The following is a 21,822-nucleotide window of genomic DNA, read 5'->3' as shown; positions in this document are numbered from 1 at the left end:
GACCTTTGCCAGTGAAAGTGAGGGCGCAGGGTTGAGAAGGCCAAAGCCAATCCAGAGGGGCTTGATTTTCTGACCAGTGTCTAGTTTTATGTTGTCTTTAAGAAGTAAGTTCAGAATTCGCAAACATTGTTTTCTTAGGATTCCCAGAAATGCTTTCATGTTACTATACTGACCTCAGGTAACACTTTACATTTTACTAAGTGTCTTTCTTATCAGTGCACCAGAAAAAAATGTATTTAACCATAGGATTGATAATTCCTTGCCTATTTATATTTAAGGATGGTGAGATGTGGTTAATTGCGTCTCACTTTTCACATATTTCATTCATTGTGTGGAAACTGATTTTGACTTTCAAAAAGATTTTCATAAATAATGCTGCCAATGAGTCTTACAATTTAAAATTTTTCTGCCGATGTCCATTTTTAACTCTTCACAATGGCATTCCAGAATATTATTGAAAATAAGAGCGAGTTAAGTTTTTTTTCTGATCTTATGTTATCATTGCTTTTACAACATAAATCATGAAGAAAATTGTCTCTAGTTATTTGCAGTAGTTGGTTATATAAGTATTTGATTATTTTATCTTTTGCTTATATTATAAAAGCAGCATAATGATAACCTATGGATTTTTTTTTTCATTTATTTTTTTGGCTGCGTTGGGTCTTAGTTGTGGCACGCAGGGTCTTCGCTGAGGCATGCAGGATCTTTTGTTGCAGCATGGGCTTCTCTTTAGTTGTGGCGCGTGGGCTCCAGAGTGCACGGGCTCTGTAGTTTGCGGCACATGGGCTCTCTCATTGAGGCACGCGAGCTTAATTGCCCTGAGGTATGTGGGATCCCAGTTCTGAGACCAAGGATCGAACCCGCGTTCCCTGCATTGGAAGGCGGATTCTTTACCACTGGACCACCAGGGAAGTCCCTAACCTATGGATTTAAAACGCTAAAAAGAGGTGTTTGTTTTTGTTCATAACCTCACTTATATACATGAAGGCTTTTCTAATGTAGAAGGCTTTTCTGTAGGTTTTATTTATTAGTCCTTCTAAATGTGACAGATTAGCCATTCTAAATGTGGCAGATTTATAATTCACTTTCTTTTTTTTCCACAGGAATTTAAATTACGGTCTTTTTGAGGGGAAGGGGAATATAGGAAAGCAAACAAAAAATATGTTATAGTAGCTACCTTGAAACTATGTAAAGTATATAAATTATTCATGTTATCTCTTCGTGGTTAAGTCCACTGGCTTTTCCATGCTTTGAAGATAGAGGAAGCAGTTTATCAATTAGAATTTCTTTTTGAAGCACTCTCTTTCCTTAGCTTCCATGATGCAGCATTTTCTACATATCCTCGTACCTTTCTGGCCATTCCTTCTCCATCTTTGAAAGCTCATCCTTCTCCACTTGGCCTTTAATTTTTAAAGCCTTATATTATTTATTAATTTTTGTCTCATTCTATACTCACTTCAGGGATGGTCTCTTTCACACCCACAACTTAAACTACCACCTACATGTTGATGACTCGTAAGTTTATTTTTCTGCCCCAGACCTTTTCTCTGAGCTACACCTTTATATCCAGCTGGATACCTGGTATCTCGTTTTCATGTGTCAAAGACGCTCAGCTTTAATGGTTACAAACTGAAGTCATGATCATGCATTTCCTTTACCCCTCAACCCTCAAACCTGATTCCCTTCCATTGTCCCTAATCTTGGCAAATGGCACAACCATTGATCCAGTTGCGCGAACTAAAACCTGAGTAATCCTTGACACCTTCTTCTCCTTCATCTCTAACACCAAGTTATACTGATTTTTACCCCATAAAAACCTTTTAACTCGATCCACTTGTCTCCTACCTCCACCTGTAATACCCCAATCAAAACTACCATCATCCCACTTAGATTGTTATAATACCCATCTAAGCATTCTTCCCACATCCACTTTTGTTCCTGCCCAAATGCATTCATTGTCCCATAGCCAATAGTGAGCTTTTCAAACTACAGATCTCTCTTAGCCTGGGTTCCCCAGAAAACAGTGTGTGCTACTACTTTATTAGGAAGTTGTTTCAGGTTGGAAACAGATTCTGAGGCAGAGTTTAGTGCAAAGGATGTTTGTTAGGGAGTGGTCTTTGGATCAACACCTGTGGGAGGGAGGGAAAATAAATAGAATTGGGCAAAAGGGGAAGTCAGGCAATATTGTGAGCTCAAGGATAGCCTCAGCCTAACCCACACAAAGTTCTGGAGCTGAAGTTGTCCCACGTTAAGTCAGAATGGCTGCGTATGGACCCACACCTTAATCAGTCATTGAATATTTGCTGCTTCGGGAAGGGCTGTTGACAGCACTGCCAGTCATGGAGGCAACAAGTCCTCCCTTGAAGGGGTGTTTGGATAAGGCATTCTCATGTTCATCCCTTGTGGTGCTCGCCTCCACTTCTTCATAGGTATTCAGGAGCAGTTCCTCCAGAATTGTAGTGTGCCTTTCTTGCTGAGGGAAACTTAGAAGAGGGTAAGTGGGAAAAACGTTTGCCCCTGCAGATGTAGCTGATTGTAGGATTGCAAATGATGCTAACTTCCCTTCTTATGACCCAGACCCTCATCCTGGAGGGGTCTTAGTCTCTGGTCACTTTGTGTTTCTCATCCTAGGGTTGCTGCACTTGTTCATTTTCCATCAGAATTTGGCAAGGAAGTACCAAGAGGTACCCAAGGACTTAACTGGGTGCCAAACATATTCCTCCTTGTTCCCATTATGTGACATTAGCCCTGCCTCCCTGGCATTCAGGTTCAGTTATTTCTGCCAAAATGATGGCTCCTCCAAATGTAAAATCGATAGCTAGTGGCAAGCAGCCACACAGCACAGGGAGATCAGCTCCGTGCTTTGTGACCACTTGGAGGGGTGGGATAGGGAGGGTGGGAGGGAGACACAAGAGGGAGGGCATATGGGGATATATGTATACATATAGCTGATTTACTTTGTTATAAAGCAGAAACTTACACACCATTGTAAAGCAACTATACTCCAATAAAGATGTTAAAAAAAAATTATGGTTCCTCTTGTCTGCCAATTTCTGGGCATTAGGAGTATAATGTGCCTTGGTGACAGCTGTAATTTATAGATTAATGAGATTCTTGTTTTGTCCCCTGGTAGAAATGTTTCTCCTTTGGGGACTGGAATCTATAACCTTGCACAACTCAGAGTTACAGCAATGGAAAGTGCAAACTCTCTAAGTGGGTCACTGACTGTGATGGTAAGCAGGGCTTTTTAATTCCTGGATCTGCTACAGAGCCCTTTCTTCTTCTGGGCCCCACTCAGAGCTGGTAGCTTTTTGTGTCACCTGGTATGAGCCTGTACAGTAATCCCAGATGTGGAATATGCTTCCTTCATAGCCCGAAGAGGCCTACCAGAATTTTTGCTTCCTTCCTCATGATGGGAGATACAAGATACAACAAATTGTCCTTTACTTTGAATGAGATGTCCCAGCAGGCCAGAACCTTTATAAGGTTTATCTCCCATGTTCTGGAGTGCATGTCTCACCAAGGTTTCCAACATGGTAGCCACTTCTTGCTCATCCAGCCTGATTAGCATGATGTCATCAATGTAGTAAATCAGCATAATATTCTATATGATGTTCAAATGGTCCAAATTCAGATCCTCCTCTCTGATAGAGATAGAAAAGAACTTATTCACCACATCAGTGATTGCATGCAACATACCCACGACCATGATAATCTGCTGTAGCAAAGACAAAACATCTTTATTATAAAACTGCCATTGGAGCTACCGCGTGATTGAATTTGCTGTAGTCTGCTTTTATCCTCCAGATCTGTCTGGTTTCTACAGACACAAGACTGGAGAATTAAATAGAGATATGACAGAGACCATCACTCCTGCATCCTTTAGATCATTCAGAGTAGAACTAATCTTCACTATCACCACCAGTAAATCCATATAAAATAGGAACTAAAATTTCATACCAAATAGTGGGGGAATGGTTTGTTTGATACATTATATTTCAAAGAAGAAATATAAAATTTTAACAGATATTTAGGTTATAATTTTTACCATATGCTGATATTTTTAGAACCAAAGTATGAATCTCACTTTTGTCTGGGGAAGGGAAAGGTATTTAAAATAATTCTCTTAACGAAATAGCATTATGACTTACTTTATGTTTGGCTTTTACAGCACTGTCTCAAAGATGATCATTTTGCAAAAATATTTAAAGCCTTCATTATTTTTCTTAAGGGACTCCCTTTAATCCTCTGACATCAAATCATTTTCTTTTAAAACACTTAGCATAAAATCATCCGAACTGGTGATCTTTTTTTCACTTGACCTGATTTTGTTAGATTTTCCTTTGTCAGTATGATTTGATAAAAGTAATTCTTTGACATTGCTATAGTAGACTTTATGAAATCCTACGTGTTTACAATGGTGTGTTTGATGTGGTAAATAGAGATAGAGGCCAATGTTAATTAAGAATGTGTGTTTCAGCAGTGACTGATGATGATGATGATGATGATGATGATATGGTGGTGATGTGTTCTTTTTGCCTTGATTCTCTGGATCAAAATTTTGTTTGGGAGATTCATCCATGATTTTGGATATAATTATAATTCATTTATTTTCACTTTCATGTAGTATTGTTTTGTATGAGTATACCACATTTTATTCATTGTACCAAATATCTTTTTTCATTTGTCCTATTTGACACTCGCTGGACTCTTTGCATATGAAGACAAAATTCTTTTTATTGTTTCTTTTGCTTTCTTCTACCTACTTTGTTCTCTCTTTCCAGCACTCCTATTAGGCGTATTTTAGAAGCTTTGACATGATCCTTTGTATTTCTTAATTTTTTAAGAAATTATGAAGATAGAGATGAAATAAAAGGATACCATGAGGGAAAAAAAATTAACTTCCAGCCCTTCCTTTGCATTTTAATTTTAGCAGCCACATTTTAAGTTTTCAATTGCTTTTTCACAGATGTAGTATAGTTTCAGCCTCTTTTGAGGAAATTATTTATAATTAGTGGAAAATTTCTTCTTTTGCCTGAATTATATGTTTCCACAGATGCCATCTTTAGATTCAATTGCATTTGAGAGGCAACGGGGCATAGAGCTTTAAAGCACAAACATTGGAGTGAGACTACCTGGGTTTGAGCTCTGGCTCTGTCATTTGTGCCCATGTAATCTCAGGCAATTATTTAACCTCTGAGAAACTCAGTTCCTTCATCAACAAAATGGATATAATTATAGTATCTACCTCCTAGAGGTGCTGTAAAAATTAAATGAAATAATTTCTGTAAATTCATACTGAAAATATGTTTGATACTTAGTAAGCACTCAATAAATGTTAACTATTATTACTATATGCCAGGTGCAGTGTCCTAGTTTCCAGACATAAAATTGAAGCAGACTTGCGCCATTCACTCAAAAACTTAAAGCAAAGCTTGATAATATTTGTCAAGTCTAGCATTCATCTTCTATCTCAATGGGAGTAATGGTACATATTAAATAACCATAGTGTTCAAACTTGTGATACATCCTCAATGGTTATATTCGTAGATTTAGCATTAAAATGTAACCTGAGGCCGAAACAACAATGAGTCCTACTGCTTATTTTGTACTTAGCACCGTACTTAGAAAGGGTGGGAAAACACGAGGGCATGCATATGGAGGTGCCAAGGAAGAAGAGTGTAAATGATAAAGCAAGGCATGGGTGCTATTCTAGGGGTATTAGATGTGGTAGGAGGTAATTATGATATAGAATAGAAGATGATAAATAAAGCAGACTGACTAGACCTGCGGCTTATAGCAGGAGGGCCATATGGTTGGGTAAGTGTGGAGATGGGTCCACACCACGGAGGGTTTACAAGTTTGGCAGAAGAGTTTGGTCATTATCCTGTAATGGTCAGAACATAGCTGACATTTTTGAGCAGAAGACTAACATGATATACAGAGGTATTTGGGGCTTTGGTAGTTTTAATTTTTGTCCCTACGTAGAAGATACAAATGTTCTCAGTGTTTTGGACAATTCAAAAAAAATTTTTTCTGAACTATATCAAGTCTAAACTCAAGAAAAGTCAGTTTTGCAAGACATTCTGCCTTTCAGTCTTATTTTTTTCTTTAATGTTTACCTATATCGTTTTTGAGAGGTTCCAAAGTTTTACAAAAATGGGAATGCTGGTTGTGACCGTCCAAAGGTATGCAAATCAAAATATGAAGTAATTGAGGGTAATGAGAAATTAAGATTGCAGGGCTCACTCTTCAGTTGTAGGAGGAAAATTAAAGGTAAGCTGCATAGCAAAGTTCAGAATAAAACATGTATAGTCATTCAAGTCCTTGCAGTCTTATAAATTGTCTGGTATGTCTGTAACTACTTTGCTATTACGTGGCCAAAACACAGGGGATTTCAGGATGTGTATTTATGGACTGATTCCCCAACAGATAACTGCACTATTCCGGAATGCTATTGCTATGTCAATAGTTGTACTTATTGTTTCAAAATTTTTTCCATTTTTCAATCTAATTAACTTAGAATATCTCTAACGTGATTTGCAAAGAATTTTATATTTATATTTTGCAATCAGCATTTGACTGGCGCTCAGGTTTGAGACATGCACTACAATGTGTAAACATTTTATAAGATAATAAATAGCCCCTAAATGTTTTATGATTGCCTGTTCCCTGCTAATTGGTCATGGATTGAAATTCCCCATTGTTTAATTTTTTTTTAATTTGTGGGAAATTTTTATAAATGAGTGTGTGGGACTTCATATCACAGCTGTTGTCATTTAAAGTTTGGACAGCATCATTACAAATGAAGCCCTGCTGTGAAATCAAAGTCAAAAGGCATCTTGGCATCCCAGCCATTTCCTTAGGAGAAGATTACAGCTCAAGTCTGTTGAACTTTATTGCCTTGGGCCTCATGACAGTCTTCAGAAACATGCAAGGCATTTCTGTTAAAGAAACTCAGATGTGCTAGGACACAGGGGATGACATTCTTGTGCATAGCAGTGTCCTAAGCAAGAGGGTGAGGAATAAGTCAGGAAGAAAAAGATGATTCACCCTTTTTGCCGTATTCTGGGATTATTTTATAAAATCCATGGAGATGACAGAGAATAGGAAAAAGGTGTGGTGTTTTCCTACATGGCCTATATACTTTTTCCAGTTTTAGTGAGGTATAATTGGCAAATAAAGCTATAACATATTTAAAGTGTACAGCATGATGACTTAATATACCATACATTGTGAAAGGATTCCCACAATCGAATTAATTAACACATCCATCACCTCACAGATTTCCTTTTTGGGGGAGGGGTGAGAATACTTAAGTTCCACTTTCTTAGCAAATTTTAATTATATGATACAGTATTATCAACTATAGTCACTATGTTATATATTAGATTCTCAGACCTTATTCATCTTATATGTACTCTTTTACCAACATCTTCCCATTTCTTCTTACAATAGTTGTCTTTTAACCAGAGTATTTGGTCTATTTCTGCTATTATATTTTTATTTATTCCTACTATCTTATTTTGTTCTTTTTTGATTGTTTCCTTTTTCTGAGTTTCTTTTCCTCCTTCTTGCTTTCCTTTGGGTTATTTTTCTTTCAGTCCACTTTTTCCCCCACTAGTTTAGAAGTTGTAACCCATTCTGTTCCTTTGGCAATAACACAGAGAAATTTAAATGTTTACTTAATTTATCAAAATCCAGCTCCAGTCCACCACCTTACAATGTCTGTGCTACCGTGGTTGTATATTTTGGTTGTATCTTATTTTTCTTTAATACTGAAAGACATTATTTTTGTGTTTTATATAGTCAGTGTATGCTTAATTTACTCACATATTCATTACTTCCCTTGCTGAATTATCATTTTATATCTCAGACTTTCCATCTGGTGTTTCAGGTGGCCCTAGGGGGTCCCTACCATAAGGTAGTTCTCCTAATGGACTTCCTACCTTTAGCGAGTGCTGGGTTTTGTCTCCTATCTTTTGAGTCCTTTGAGTTGTTCAAAACTAATACTCAAATTTACTTTGCTCACCAACTGTTCTTGAGGTAAAATTGCACTTTAGTGCTGTATCTCTCCAGGTTCCCACTTAACTTATATTTTGGCCTGAGTGTTCCTTACTTTCTTGCCAGTTCATTGCCTTGCATTAAAGATTTTTAAATATATTATCTAGCATTTTTAGTTCTTTACAGTAAAAATGCCTGTCAGTATATGACCATAAGTCAAGAAATAAAAGCTCATAACTAAGTTTTTAAATGATCTTTTGGTTGGAGTGCTCTCAGAAGATATTTTATGATATTAAATCATTTTTTCAAAATATATTTTTCTGGACTTCCCTGGTGGCGCAGTAGTTAAGAATCCGTCTGCCAATGAAGGGATCACGGGTTCGATCCCTGGTCCGGGAAGATCCCACATGCTGCAGAGCAACTAAGCCCATGCCCCACAACTACTGAGCCCGTGTGCCACAGCTACTGAAGCCCGCACACCTAGAGACTGTGTTCCGCAACAAGAGAAGCCACTGCAGTGAGAAGCCCGCGCACCACAACGAAGAGTAGCCCCCGCTCGCCTCAACTAGAGAAAGCCCGCACACAGCAACGAAGACCCAACACAGCCATAAATAAATAAATAATTTTAAAAAATAATAATAATAGCAATTGCCCTCAATTTAAATATATATATATTTTTCAATTGCTTTCTAAAAGAAATGTTCTTAGTCAAATTAGGTTGGAAATGCTGCCACCAAATTCCCTTCATCCAGTCACAGTATAAAGCCCTGAGAAGTCCTACAGTTTTTTAAAACAAAAATATCGCACTTAATTTTGTTTACCCAGCATTTCCCCAATTTCCCCCCAAGTAACAGCTGTCAGTACTCCATAAAACTAGTGTTTGCACAACAGTCTGAGGACACTCTCCCCACTTTTCCCATGGAAGCCTCTTAGGTAGGCCTGAGTCTCCGTTGTAGAAACAAGCTTCTCTCTCCTAATAAGTTATATTTGCTGAAATATTCAGAGATCCTGCTGGTTAATATAAATTCTGTTTATTTGCTTTTTATGGAAATGAGATGTTTCCCCCTTAGAAATGGGGACCATATTGATTAGCAGCCATATCACAGAGACCTTGTTCTATCAGTGACCTTTCTTTTTCAACTCTCTCTCCCTCGGATTTTCCTCCTTGGTGTACTTAGGTCCCTTCTAATTCGTATAGAATCAAAGGATTACATAGAATCTTAGTATTCATCTGGTTCAGCCCTACCAAGATTCATTCAGCTACCCATTTGGATGTCATAACTCCTCAAACAGCTTCCTTCCCTTTACAACTATGAGCATTTACACTCAGGACCTTTTTTACTCTACTCACTTATACCCTCATCATGTCACCAGTGACCTCTTTGATTCACAAGTTTCTTGGCTTTTTCTCAATCTTCATTTTACTGAATTTCTCTGGAGACTTCAACACTATTGGTCGTTTCTTCTTCTCGTGACAACTATAGTACTGCTTTCTCCTACTTCTCTTTCCCATCTTGATTTTCCTTTATTCCTTCTCTATAAATATATCTTTCCCAGGTTTCTGTCCTTAGCTTCTTCTCCTCATTTCTCTCTCTTCTTGAATTTATTCCTTTTTTCATTCACTTATTCATTTATCCAATAAATGTTTACTCTGTGTGGTGAATTAATTAGAACTATTATTTTTAGGACAGTATAGGAAGTTTGAGCCTACCTTTTAGTTTTTTTTTTAAATTGGGTCAAAGAATGTCACGTCTATGAGAATGATTCTTTATTACAGAGATTTGTCTTGTAACCCAGTATTGTTTCAGTGTTTTCTGGAGTTGGACATTTAGTGTATTCTATAGCTGTGTTTTTCGTAGTTAAAAATGCATGAAATTCTATTAAGAACTCTTTTAGCAGATCATAATACCAAATGTACTCATGCTAAGCAAGACTAGCATTAGAAGAGATGCCCGCCTTTGGGCCATGACTTCTGAAAGAAAGTTTCCTCCTTTTTTTCCTCAGGGCAGAACTACACCCTCAGCCCTGCCAAGCCATAGTAGTATTTTGAAATAGACCAAGGTTGTCTATGGTGTATTTTCTCTTTGCTTCTGACTCTTTCTCCTTTTTCTAGGGGCCCTGTCCCTGGCACCATTGCCCTTTTGCAGCTTTAAGCCTCCAACTGCTCTGCTGTTGAGGCCTGTACTCCCTCCCTCACATTCCAAAATCAGTGCTGGCAGCTCAGAAAACTCATATCCGCCTCCTCAAGAATATGAGGAAAGTAATCAAGTACAAAAGGCGGTGTTTAGAGGAAAAAGCACCAGGCTGATAGGTAGATAAATCTAAATTCCAGTACTGGCTGACATCTAGGCCTCTTTTTCTCATCTGAAAAGTAGAGGAATTGCATTGGAATAATTGATATTAAGGTCTCAGCTCTGTGAGTTTAAAATCAATTCATACAAACCTATGAATAGCTGATGAATTTGCATTTTGATGGCGATAGTTATATTGTCTAAGGTTGGGGCTGAAATTACTATACCTGACCTCTCTAAGGGTATTACCCTTGAACATTGTTCCAGGCATGGCCCCCCATGTCTGTTCAAGTCACTGTTGTTTTAGGTATATATCCAGAAGTAGAATTTCTGGATTATAGGATAATTCTACTTTTCAGTTTTTGAGGAATTGCCATACTGTTTTCCTAGCAGCTGCACCATTTTACATTCCCACTGAGATTTTCTGACCATCCCGTTCCCCAACAACATTTCACCCAAGGGGTTTTGGCATCAGTGGTATTTCTTGCCTGATCAATAACAGAATTTTATAAACCCTTCATGTGTAAGACTAAGAAAAAATATATTATTTCAATTATACATCCCAGTCTCAGAGAAGTTAAAATGTGGGGAGAAAATGTGTATCTCAGATTCAATGAAATATAGTCGTTAAATGTACTAAAACCTCCTCCAGAAATTTTTGGACAAATATGCACAGCTGTAAACACAACTTTTGTAAAACAGGAAAGTAAAAGTAGCTACTCACCAATAGTGTATGAAAACATCTTTCTCAAATGTATTTTTATATCATTTCTAAAAGAATGGACTTTCCCTGGTGGTCCAGTGGTTAAGGCTCCATGCTTCCACTGCGGGGCCATGGGTTCCATCTCTGGCCGGGGAATTAAGATCCCACATGCCACGTGGCACGAGCAAAAAACAGAATTTTTTTTTTAATTAAAAAAAATAAAATATATTTTTTTAAAAAAACAATGTGCTTCAGGACAGTATTTTTTCATACTTTTTTTTCACACTTACCTACGTAAGCCTTAATGACAATTTGAAATAAAAGTAAAAACCCCTTAGGACAGTAAATCATGTATCATAGATTTTTGTTTCCACATATTTGTGATTTCTGGTAAATGTCCTAATCTCATTTCTCTTTGTTTTGTTTAAGGATTGTTCAAGTTTAGAAGAATATAACATTGCTGCAGCATTACTCCCTTTGACCAGTGCTTTCTATAGGGTAAGTCTCATTGGTCTATATATAAGTCATTATGATTTATATAGATGTATTCAGTTTGATTTATCATGGAACTACATCAATCGCGTCCCCTTAGTGTATCTAAGACATATCTGTGGTTATATTTGTTACAATGTTTATTGCATGCTATATGTAAAAAATATAATATATAATGTTAAATCATCTCCTAAGATATAACCCCACCATTCCATCCCTACTTTATTGTTCTTTAGAGCACTTAATAACACCTGAAATTGTGTTGTGTGTTGGTTAGTTTACATTTGACTGTTTTCCCCAACCAAAGAAAATAAATTTCATGAGGCTGGGATATTGTCTGTCTTATTCATTGCTGTATCCCAGTGTCAATCAACAAATGTTTGTTGAATGAATGAATGAACAAATTAACAAGCTAGATAAATAAATGGAGGCAGAAATTAGAATTTAACTTCACCGGCAATTTCTATGAACCTTCTGAAAATTTTCCAGAGTGTTCAGTGCTTTTCTTAATTCTGTCATTTATTGTAGTTGTCCTATCCATGCCTTTTCATAGAGAGATTAAGTCTTAGGGCAAATAAATCCAGCAAACTCTTATTCCCTCTTTTCCTATGAAGGACTTGTAAGGAGTTAAATAGCCACACTCTGAACAGCACATTGAATACGTCCTTCTGAAATGTACAGTAGGAAGCAATAAACCTGTGATAGCCAGGCTGACTCACTGTGCAGCTGTGTGCAGGTAGATTCAGGAAGCCCAGGACTTATGGAAGGACTTCTGGCTAAAGCTACTCCATGTTTCATGGGCGCTAAGTCAGGAGAGATTATCAAATATTCCTAGATCTGTTTTAGTAGAGAACTAGGCACCAGATAAAGTGCCTTAGCTGAGTGATGAAATGATCCATGCCCTTAGATGCTGGCAGTATTCTCTTACTCTTTTTGTTCTGCCCATCCTTTTTGTTTCATCCACCATTTCTAACTGATAAGGTCTAGCCCCCCTCCTGCACTTAGTAGGTACCCAATAAATACTTCTTGATAAACTCAGTTTTTTAAAAACTTTACTTCAAATGATTTGTTAGGTTAAAGGTCTTAACCCTAAGGTTCTCCATAATCAGGAACTCTTTGCTGCTAACTCACTTGCATTCCTCTTTCTTCCTCCTTACCCTCCCATCCTCTTCTAAAACAGAAAATGGAATTTGTGAGACTCATACTTCTGAGACCTGGCAGGTCATACTGAGCATGCTCAGGAAACAAGGACAAATCTCAAAAATGTTAAACAAATGAATTTGGGTTTAGAAACTAATGACAACCATCTGGAGCTTAGGCATCATCTTTTGGTTTTCCCTCATCAGCTTAAACTTATCTCCAGGCCCACTCTAGTTTTTCTTAAATGCATACATACTCGTCTTCTCAGAACTCTCCCTAGTAGTTCTTCATCTTATTCCCCTCCTGGCATGGAGAATAATGTTACAAAAATAGGCCAGGCTCTCCTGTATCTTAGGCCACCAAGGAAATTTGTCTCCATATCTATCTCAGAGGAACCAAAAACCTTGGTTCTAACTAGCCTTCATATGGGCCCTCACATGGGCATTTGTTAAAGAAAATGGCGTTTAAATATTTTCCCACTTTAACATCTATTTTTTAAACTTAGATATTATGTAGAAATAAATAAGAAACATAGGGGAAATAAGAATTGACAGTAGAAACTCAGTTGCTCAGGAAATCCAAATTACTTAAGATTTTTTTTTAAGCTGGATCATTTATCTCTTTTATAGTGTATATTAGTGAGGGTTTGATCATCATAGCAGAAGCACCATGAGTGGTAGGAAGTAAGGAATCTATTATAGGGACCAGCTTTTATTCTGTTGTAGAAGCTGGGGAAGAAGTTTATGGAAAGCTTTGAATTAGGGTCTGCCTGTGGCCCTGAAGTCACTATAGATCATCAGGGCAGCAGTCAGGAAGAAAAGCTGGGCATGATACAGGGAAGAACAAGGACAAACTAGAATCTACGTATGTCTTTTAAAGTCCTCCAACCTCAAGAAAGCAGGTGACCTGGAAAAGAAGCAGCATTACTGGCCATGGAGCTACACATGTGCCTGGCCCTGACTAGGAGCAGCTAAAGGAAGAGATCCAGAAGGAACTGCAGGAAATGTGAGCACAGTTCTTTCCACACATCAAGATGGTCCAGCAGATCTGCAACAAAGTGTATGAGATACAGCAGTACCTGGCATCCTATACTGACCTTCAGAGTATAATGGCTGCTGCTTCATTTTTGCCTTCCAAATTTTAGACAAATTTCTCTGTAGTCAACCCTAACCTAGAATCATGGAGGAAAGAGAATTCTGGGAAATACAGTTCTAGCTTAGTTTAGTTTACACAGTACAAAACCATCACATCGTGTTTTTTTGTTTTGTGGAAGTTTTTAATGCAATTAGTTAACAAGCTGGGCTACATGCCATGCTCTTCTCTGTGTTATTAAACTTAATAATACAAACTTATGTTTTATGATGGGTTTATAGATTTAATTTTTTTGTTGTTGACTTGGCTTGATTTTACTTGGTTTCTTTTGGTTTAATTTGATTTGGGCATGAAAGGTCCAATTAGGCACCAGAAACCATACCAGTAATATGAACAGGAAAATTTTAATATAAGGAGTTATTAAGTAGTAATAGGGGATCAACTACTAAGAAATAAAGAGAATTTTCAACTTGGAGTGTGCCACTTCCCAACAAGACCGAGATTCAGACCTTGTTGGAGAGGTGTTTCTGTGGCCACTGGATGGCACTGAGGTGAACTTCACTGAAGGGCCACAGACTAAGACTGGCAAGCAGGAAACTGCCTACTGGAGTTCTGGCAAGACTTGCTAGGAACCCACTCACTAGGGTGAGTGGTGAGCACAACTGGCTGTCCCACACACGGCTAGCAGGTACATGTCACAGGAACAAGAAGAAAAAAGCACACCAGAACCAGGAAAAGAAACCACTTCATATTGCTCTGTCCCTACTGACAAAGCTTAATATTGTGCCAACTGGCAAAGGAGAAATTTTAACAGGTCCAGCTCCAGTACCACAAAGCAAGGCAAAGAAAGATAGATTTGGAGGAAAGAGGTACTGCATTGATAACCAACAGAGAGGGTTAGGGAGTGGATCATATTGATTCTTATATACTTTCTGAACTTCTATCTTATGGAAATATAAAAGGTTACTATGCCAGGCAGCATCTTGGGCAGCAAGATGAACAAAACATTGATGTGGCCACTAGGAACTTACATTAGTCTTTATAATACAATAAATAATAAATAAATAACCAAACTGGTCTACAGTTTCATCAGTCAGATGGACATTTTCTTAAAGTAGTACATATGCATGGTTAGAAAATTCAGATAGTACAGAAAGATACAAAATGCAACATAAACGCTCCCTTTCCCACCTCTACTCCATTTCTTCTGACAGTTGATTTCTTCCTGGGAAAAAAAGTTGTGTATTATTGCTAGGATATGCAGATAAAATTATCTTTTTTTAAACTAAAATGATCAAACCATTCACACTTTTCTCACCTTGCTTTTTTCACTTTTTTCACACACACACACACGCACACACACACATGTATTTTTTTTAATAGTGGAAGTCAAAGCCTGCTCTGGGTAAGGACGTAGGCGAGATGATGGATCAGGTGCCTCTTTCTTTCCTTTCCTTTCCTTTTTCCGTTCCTCTTTCCTTTCTTCTTTCCTTCTTTCCTTCCTTCCTCCCTCCCTCCCCCCCCTTCCTTCTTTCTTTCTTTCTAAGTAAACCAGCTATTTTTTTAATTGAAGTATAGTTGGTTCACAATATTCTGTTAGTTTCAGGTGTACAACAAGGTGACACACTTATGTTCTTCAGATCGTACTCCGTTATAGGTTATTACAAGATATTGAATATAATTCCCTGTGCTATACAGTAAATCTTTGTTGCTTATCTATTTTATATATAGTAATTTGTATCTGTTAATCTGTACTCCTAATTTGTCCCTTTCTCCTTCCCCTTTGGTAACCATAAGTTTGTCTTCTATGTCTATGTCTATGAGTCTGTTTCTGTTTTGTATATAGATTCATTTGTATTATTTTTAGATTCCACATATATGTGATATCATATAGTCAGAGAGGGTCTTTGTCTGACTTACTTCACTAAGTATAATATTCTCTAGGTCCATCCATGTTGCTGCAAATGGTAATATTTCATTCTTTTTTATGGCTGAGTAATATTCCACAGTGTGTGTGTGTGTGTGTGTGTGTGCTCACGTGCGTGTGTGTATATATATATGTATATGTGTGTATATATATATATATATATATATATATATATATACACCACATCTTCTTAAGCCAGTCATCTGTTGATGGATACTTGGGTTGTTTTCATGTCTTGGCTCTTGTAAATAGTGCTGCTGTGAACATTGGGGTGCATGTATCTTTTTGAAGTATAGTTCTCATTTTTTCTGGATATGTACCCAGGAGTGGGATTACTGGATCATATGGTAGCTCTAGTTTTAGTTTTTTAAGGAGCCTCCATACTGTTTTCCATAGTGGCTGCACCAATTTACATTGCTACCAACAGAGTAGGAGGGTTCCTTTTTCTCCACACCCTTTCCAGCGTTTATTATTTGTAGACTTTTGATGATAGTTATTCCAACCGGTGTGAGGTGATACCTCACTGTAGTTTTTATTTGTGCTTCTCTAGTAATTAGCAATGAGCATCTTTTGAGCGTGTTCATTCAGCATCTTTTCATGTGCCTCTTAGCCATCTGTATGTCTTCTTTGGGAAAATGTCTAGGGCTTCTGCCCATTTTTTGATTGGGTTTGTTTTTTCAATATTGAGTTTTATTAGCTGTTTGTATATTTTGGCTTATTAGCCCCTTGTTGGTCGCATCATTTGCAAATATTTTCTCCCATTCCATAGGTTGTCTTTTCATTTTATTGATGGTTTCCTTTGCTGTGCAAAAGCTTTTAAGTTTGATTAGGTTCCATTTGCTTATTTTTGCTTTTATTTCTTTTGCCTTGTATATTTTGAGACTGATCTAATAATATACTGCTACGATTTATGTCAGAGAATGTTTTGCCTACGTTCTCTTCTAGGAGTTTTAGGGTGTCATGTCTTAAATTTAAGTCTTTAATCCATTTTGAGTTTATTTTTCTATATGGTGTGAGGGAGTGTTCTAATTTCATTGATTTACATGTAGCTGTCCAGCTTTCCGAACACCATTTATTGAAGAGACTGTCTTTTATCCGTTGTATATTCTTGAGTCTTTTATCATAGATTAATTGACTGTAGGTGTGCAGGTTTATTTCTGGGCTCTCTATACTGTTCCATTGATCTATATGTCTGTTTTTGTGCCAGTATAATGCTGTTTTGATTATTGTAGCTTTGTAGTATAGCCTGAAGTCTGGAAGGGTTATTCCTCCAGCTTTGTTCTTTTTCCTCAGGATTTCCTTGGTAATTCTGGGCCTTTTCTGATTCCATATAAATTTTAGAATTCTTTGTTCTACTTCTGTGAAAAATGTCATAGGCATTTTGATGGGGATTGCGTTAAATCTGTAGATTGCTTTGGGTAGTATGGCTATTTTAACAATATTAATTTTTCCAAACTAAGAAGATTGGATATCTTTCCATTTCTTTGAATCATCTTCAGTTTCCTTTATCAATGGTTTATAGTTTTCAGCATGTATTTTCTTTTTAATAAAAAGATAATTATGTATATACTTACCATTCTCATAAAAGCGAAGTACTTTATTGGCCTAAATGAAACAAATGTTTATCCTTTTTTTTAATTATTATTATTATTTTTTTTTGCGGTACGCGGGCCTCTCACTATTGTGGCCTCTCCCGTTGCGGAGCACAGGCTCCAGACGCGCAGGCTCAGTGGCCATGGCTCACGGGCCCAGCCGCTCCGCAGCATGTGGGATCTTCCCAGACCAGGGCACGAACCCGCGTCCCCTGCATCGGCAGGCGGACTCTCAACCACTGCGCCACCAGGGAAGCCCACAAATGTTTATCTTTTAGAGCTTTACTTAGAGTGAAAGATGTTCCACTTGCAACATTATCTATATTAGATCTTAGGGAATTTGTTACACCACAGCCACCATAAGTTTAGGGTTTTTTTTTTTCTCTACAGTTCCTTCACACGTTTTTCTACTTCTACGAACTTGTATGTATTTCATGTGTCTTTAACTTATGAAGCCTTTCTTTTCTTTTTTTTTATTTTTTATATATTTTTTAGAGATCAATTTAATACCGATAAATTGTCTACAAAGGTGGGCAGATCATAGTAAGAAGTCAAAACATTTTAAGAAATTTTTCACCTTCTGCTTTTCTTTCTTTTCTTTTTCTTATTAGTCATGCATTTTATACACATCAGTGTATACATGTCAATCCCAATCTCTCAATTCATCACACCACCACCCGAACCCCTGCCTCTTTCCCCTCCTTGGTGTCCATACGTTTTCTTCTCTACTTCTGTGTCTCAATTTCTGCTCTACAAACCAGTTCATCTGTACCATTTTCAAGGTTCCACATATATATGTTAATATACGATATTTGTTTTTCCCTTTCTGACTTACTTCACTCTGTATGACAGTCTCTAGATGCATCCTCATCTCTACAAATGACCCAATTTCGTTCCTTTTTATGGCTGAGTAGTATTCCATTGTATATATGTACCACATCTTCTTTATCCACTCGTCTGTCGATGGGCATTTAGGTTGCTTCCATGACCTGGCTATTGTAAATAGTGTGGCAATGAACATTGGGGTGCATGTGTCTTTTTGAATTATGGCCTTCTCTGGGTATATGCCCAGTAGTGGGATTGCTGGGTCATATGGTAATTCTATTTTTAGTTTTTTAAGGAACCTCCATACTGTTCTCCATGGCTGTATCAATTTACATTCCCACCAACAGTGCAACAAGGTTCCCTTTTCTCCACACCCTTTCCAGCATTTCTTGTTTGTAGATTTTCTGATGATACCCATTCTAACCGGTGTGAGGTGATACCTCATTGTAGTTTTGATTTGCATTTCTCTAACAATTAGTGATGTTGAGCACCTTATCATGTGCCTCTTGGCCATCTGTATGTCTTCTTTGGAGAAATGTCTATTTAAGTCTTCTGCCCATTTTTGGATTAGGTTGTTTGTTTCTTTAATATTGAGCTGCATGAGCTGTTTATTTATTTTGGAGATTATTCCTTTGTCTGTTGATTCGTTTGCAAATATTTTCTCCCATTCTGAGGGTTGTCTTTTCGTCTTCTTTATGGTTTCCTTTGCTGTGCAAAAGCTTTTAAGTTTCATTAGGTCCCATTTGTTTATTTTTGGTTTCATTTCCATTACTCTAGGAGATGGATCAAAAAATATCTTGCTGTGATTTATGTCAAAGAGTGTTCTTCCTATGTTTTCCTCTAAGAGTTTTATAGTGCTCGGTCTTACATTTAGGTCTTTAATCCATTTTGAGTTTATTTTTGTATATTGTGTTAGGGAGTGTTCTAATTTCATTCTTTTACATGTAGCTGTCCAGTTTTCCCAGCACCACTTATTGAAGAGACTGTCTTTTCTCCATTGTGTACCCTTGCCTCCTTTGTCATGGATTAGTTGACCATAGGTGTGTGGGTTTATCTCTGGGCTTTCTATCCTGTTCCATTGATTTCTGTTTCTGTTTTTGTGCCAGTACCATATTGTCTTGATTGCTGTAGCTTTGTAATATAGTCTGAAGCCAGGGAGTCTGATTCTTTCAGCTCCATTTTTCTCCCTCAAGACTGCTTTGGCTATTCGGGGTCTTTTGTGTCTCCATACAAATTTTAAGATTTTCTGTTCCAGTTCTGTAAAAAATGCCATTGGTAATTTGATAGGGATTCAGTTGAATCTGTAGATTGCTTTGGGTAGTATAGTCATTTTCACAATATTGATTCTTCCAATCCAAGAACATGGTATATCTCTCCATCTGTGGGTATCATCTTTAATTTCTTTCATCAGTGTCTTATAGTTTCCTGCATACAGGTCTTTTGTCTCCCTAGGTAGGTTTATTCCTAGGTATTTTATTCTTTTTGTTGCAATGGTAAATGGGAGTGTTTCCTTAATTTCTCTTTTAGATTTTTCATCATTAGTGTATAGGAATGCAAGAGATTTCTGTGCATTAATTTGGCGTCCTGCTACTTTACCAAATTCATTGATTAGCTCTAGTAGTTTTCTGGTAGCATCTTTAGGATTCCCTATGTGTAGTATCATGTCATCTGCAAACAGTGACAGTTTTACTTCTTGTTTTCCAATTTGTATTCCTTTTATTTCTTTTTCTTCTCTGACTGCTGTGGCTAGGACTTCCAAAACTATGTTGAATAATAGTGGTGAGAGTGGACATCCTTGTCTTGTTCCTGATTTCAGAGGAAATGCTTTCAGTTTTTCACCATTGAGTATGATGTTTGCTGTGGGTTTGTCATATATGGCCTTTATTATGTTGAGGTAGGTTCCCTCTATGCCCACTTTCTGCAGAGTTTTTATCATAAATGGGTGTTGAATTTTGTCAAAAGTTTTTTCTGCATCTATTGAGATGATCATATGGTTTTTATTCTTCAGTTTGTTAATATGGTGTATCACATTGATTGATTTGCATGTATTGCAGAATGCTTGCATCCCTGGGATAAATCCCACTTGATCATGGTGTATGATCCTTTTAATGTGTGTTTGGATCCTGTTTGCTGATATTTTGTTGAGGATTTTTGCATGTATATTCATCAGTGATATTGGTCTGTAATTTTCTTTTTTTGTAGTATTTTGGTCTCGTTTTGGTATCAGGGTGATGGTAGCCTCATAGAATGAGTTTGGGAGTTTTCCTTCCTCTGCAATTTTTTGGAAGAGTTTGAGAAGGATGGGTGTTAGCTCTTCTCTAAATGTTTGGTAGAATTCACCTATGAAGCCATCTGGTCCTGGACTTCTGTTTGTTGGAAGATTTTTAATCACAGTTTCAATTTCATTACTTGTTATTGGTCTGTTCATATTTTCTATTTCTTCCTGGTTCAGTCTCAGAAGGTTGTGCTTTCCTAAGAATTTGTCCGTTTCTCCCAGGTTGTCCATTTTATTGGCATAGATTTGCTTGTAGTAGTCTCTTAGGATGCTTTGTATTTCTGCGGTGTCTGTTGTAACTTCTCGTTTTTCATTTCTAATTTTATTGATTTGTGTCCTCTCCCTCTTTTTCTTGATGAGTCTGGCTAAAGCTTTATCAATTTTGTTTATCTTCTCAAAGAAGCAGCTTTTAGTTTTATTGATCTTTGCTATTGTTTTCTTTGTTTCTATTTCATTTATTTCTGCTCAGAACTTGATGATTTCTTTCCTTCTGCTAACTTTGGGTTTTGTTTGTTCTTCTTTCTCTAGTTCCTTTTGGTGTAACGTTAGGTTGTTTATTTGAGATGTTTCTTGTTGCTTGAGGTAGGCTTGTATAGCTATAAACTTCCTCTCTTAGAACTGCTTTTGCTGCATCCCATAGGTTTTGGATCGTCGTGTTTTCATTGTCATTTGTCTCTAGGTATTTTTTGATTTCTTCAGTGATCTCTTGGTTATTTAGTAACGTATTGTTTAGCCTCCCTGTGTTTGTGTTTTTTACATTTTTTTCCCTGTAATTGATATCTAATCTCATAGTGTTGTGGTCAGAAAAGATGCTTGATATGGTTTCAATTTTCTTAAGTTTACTGAAGCTTGATTTGTGACCCAAGATATGATCTATCCCAGAGAATGTTCCGTGTGCACTGAGAAGAAAGTGTAAACTGCTGTTTTTGGATGGAATGTCCTATAAATATCAATTAAATCTGTCTGATCTGTTGTGTCATGTAAAGCTTGTTTCCTTATTAATTTTCTGCTTGGATGATCTTTCCATTGGTGTAAGTGAGGTGTTAAAGTCCCCCATTATTATTGTGTTACTGTTGATTTCCTCTTTTAGAGCTGTTGGCAGTTTCCTCATGTATTGAGGTGCTCCTATATTGGGTGCATAACTATTTACCGTTGTTATATCTTTTTCTTGGATTGATCCCTTGATCAATATGTAGTGTCCTTCCTTGTCTCTTGTAACATTCTTTATTTTAAAGTCTATTTTATTTGATATGAGTATTGCTACTACAGCTTTCTTTTGATTTCCATTTGCATGGAGTATCTTTTTCCATCCCCTCACTTTCAGTCTGTATGTGTCCCTAGGTCTGAAGTGGGTCTCTTGTAGACAGCATATATATGGGTCTTGTTTTTGTATCCATTCAGCAAGCCTCTGTCTTTTGGTTGGAGCATTTAATCCATTCACCTTTAAGGTAATTATTGACATGTATGTTCCTGTGACCATT

At 37.2% G+C, this 21,822-nt stretch overlaps 1 protein-coding gene across 8 annotated transcripts in view; it reads left to right on the top strand.

Annotated features, from left to right (window-relative positions):
* Positions 1–21,822, top strand: part of SBF2 (SET binding factor 2) — a 465,909-nt gene that overhangs the window by 334,445 nt on the left and 109,642 nt on the right. For all 8 annotated transcript variants that reach the window (XM_019948149.3, XM_073808603.1, XM_019948148.3 and 5 more), the window contains one exon: positions 11,428–11,496. In XM_019948149.3, coding sequence (XP_019803708.2) covers positions 11,428–11,496 — 69 coding nt within the window. The remainder of the gene's footprint in view (positions 1–11,427; positions 11,497–21,822) is intronic.

The sequence above is a fragment of the Tursiops truncatus genome, chromosome 8 (assembly GCF_011762595.2).
Source record: "Tursiops truncatus isolate mTurTru1 chromosome 8, mTurTru1.mat.Y, whole genome shotgun sequence".
Classification (NCBI taxonomy): Eukaryota; Metazoa; Chordata; class Mammalia; order Artiodactyla; family Delphinidae; genus Tursiops; species Tursiops truncatus.
Note: the sequence above shows the minus strand (reverse complement) of the source record. Positions and strands in the feature narration are given on the sequence as shown.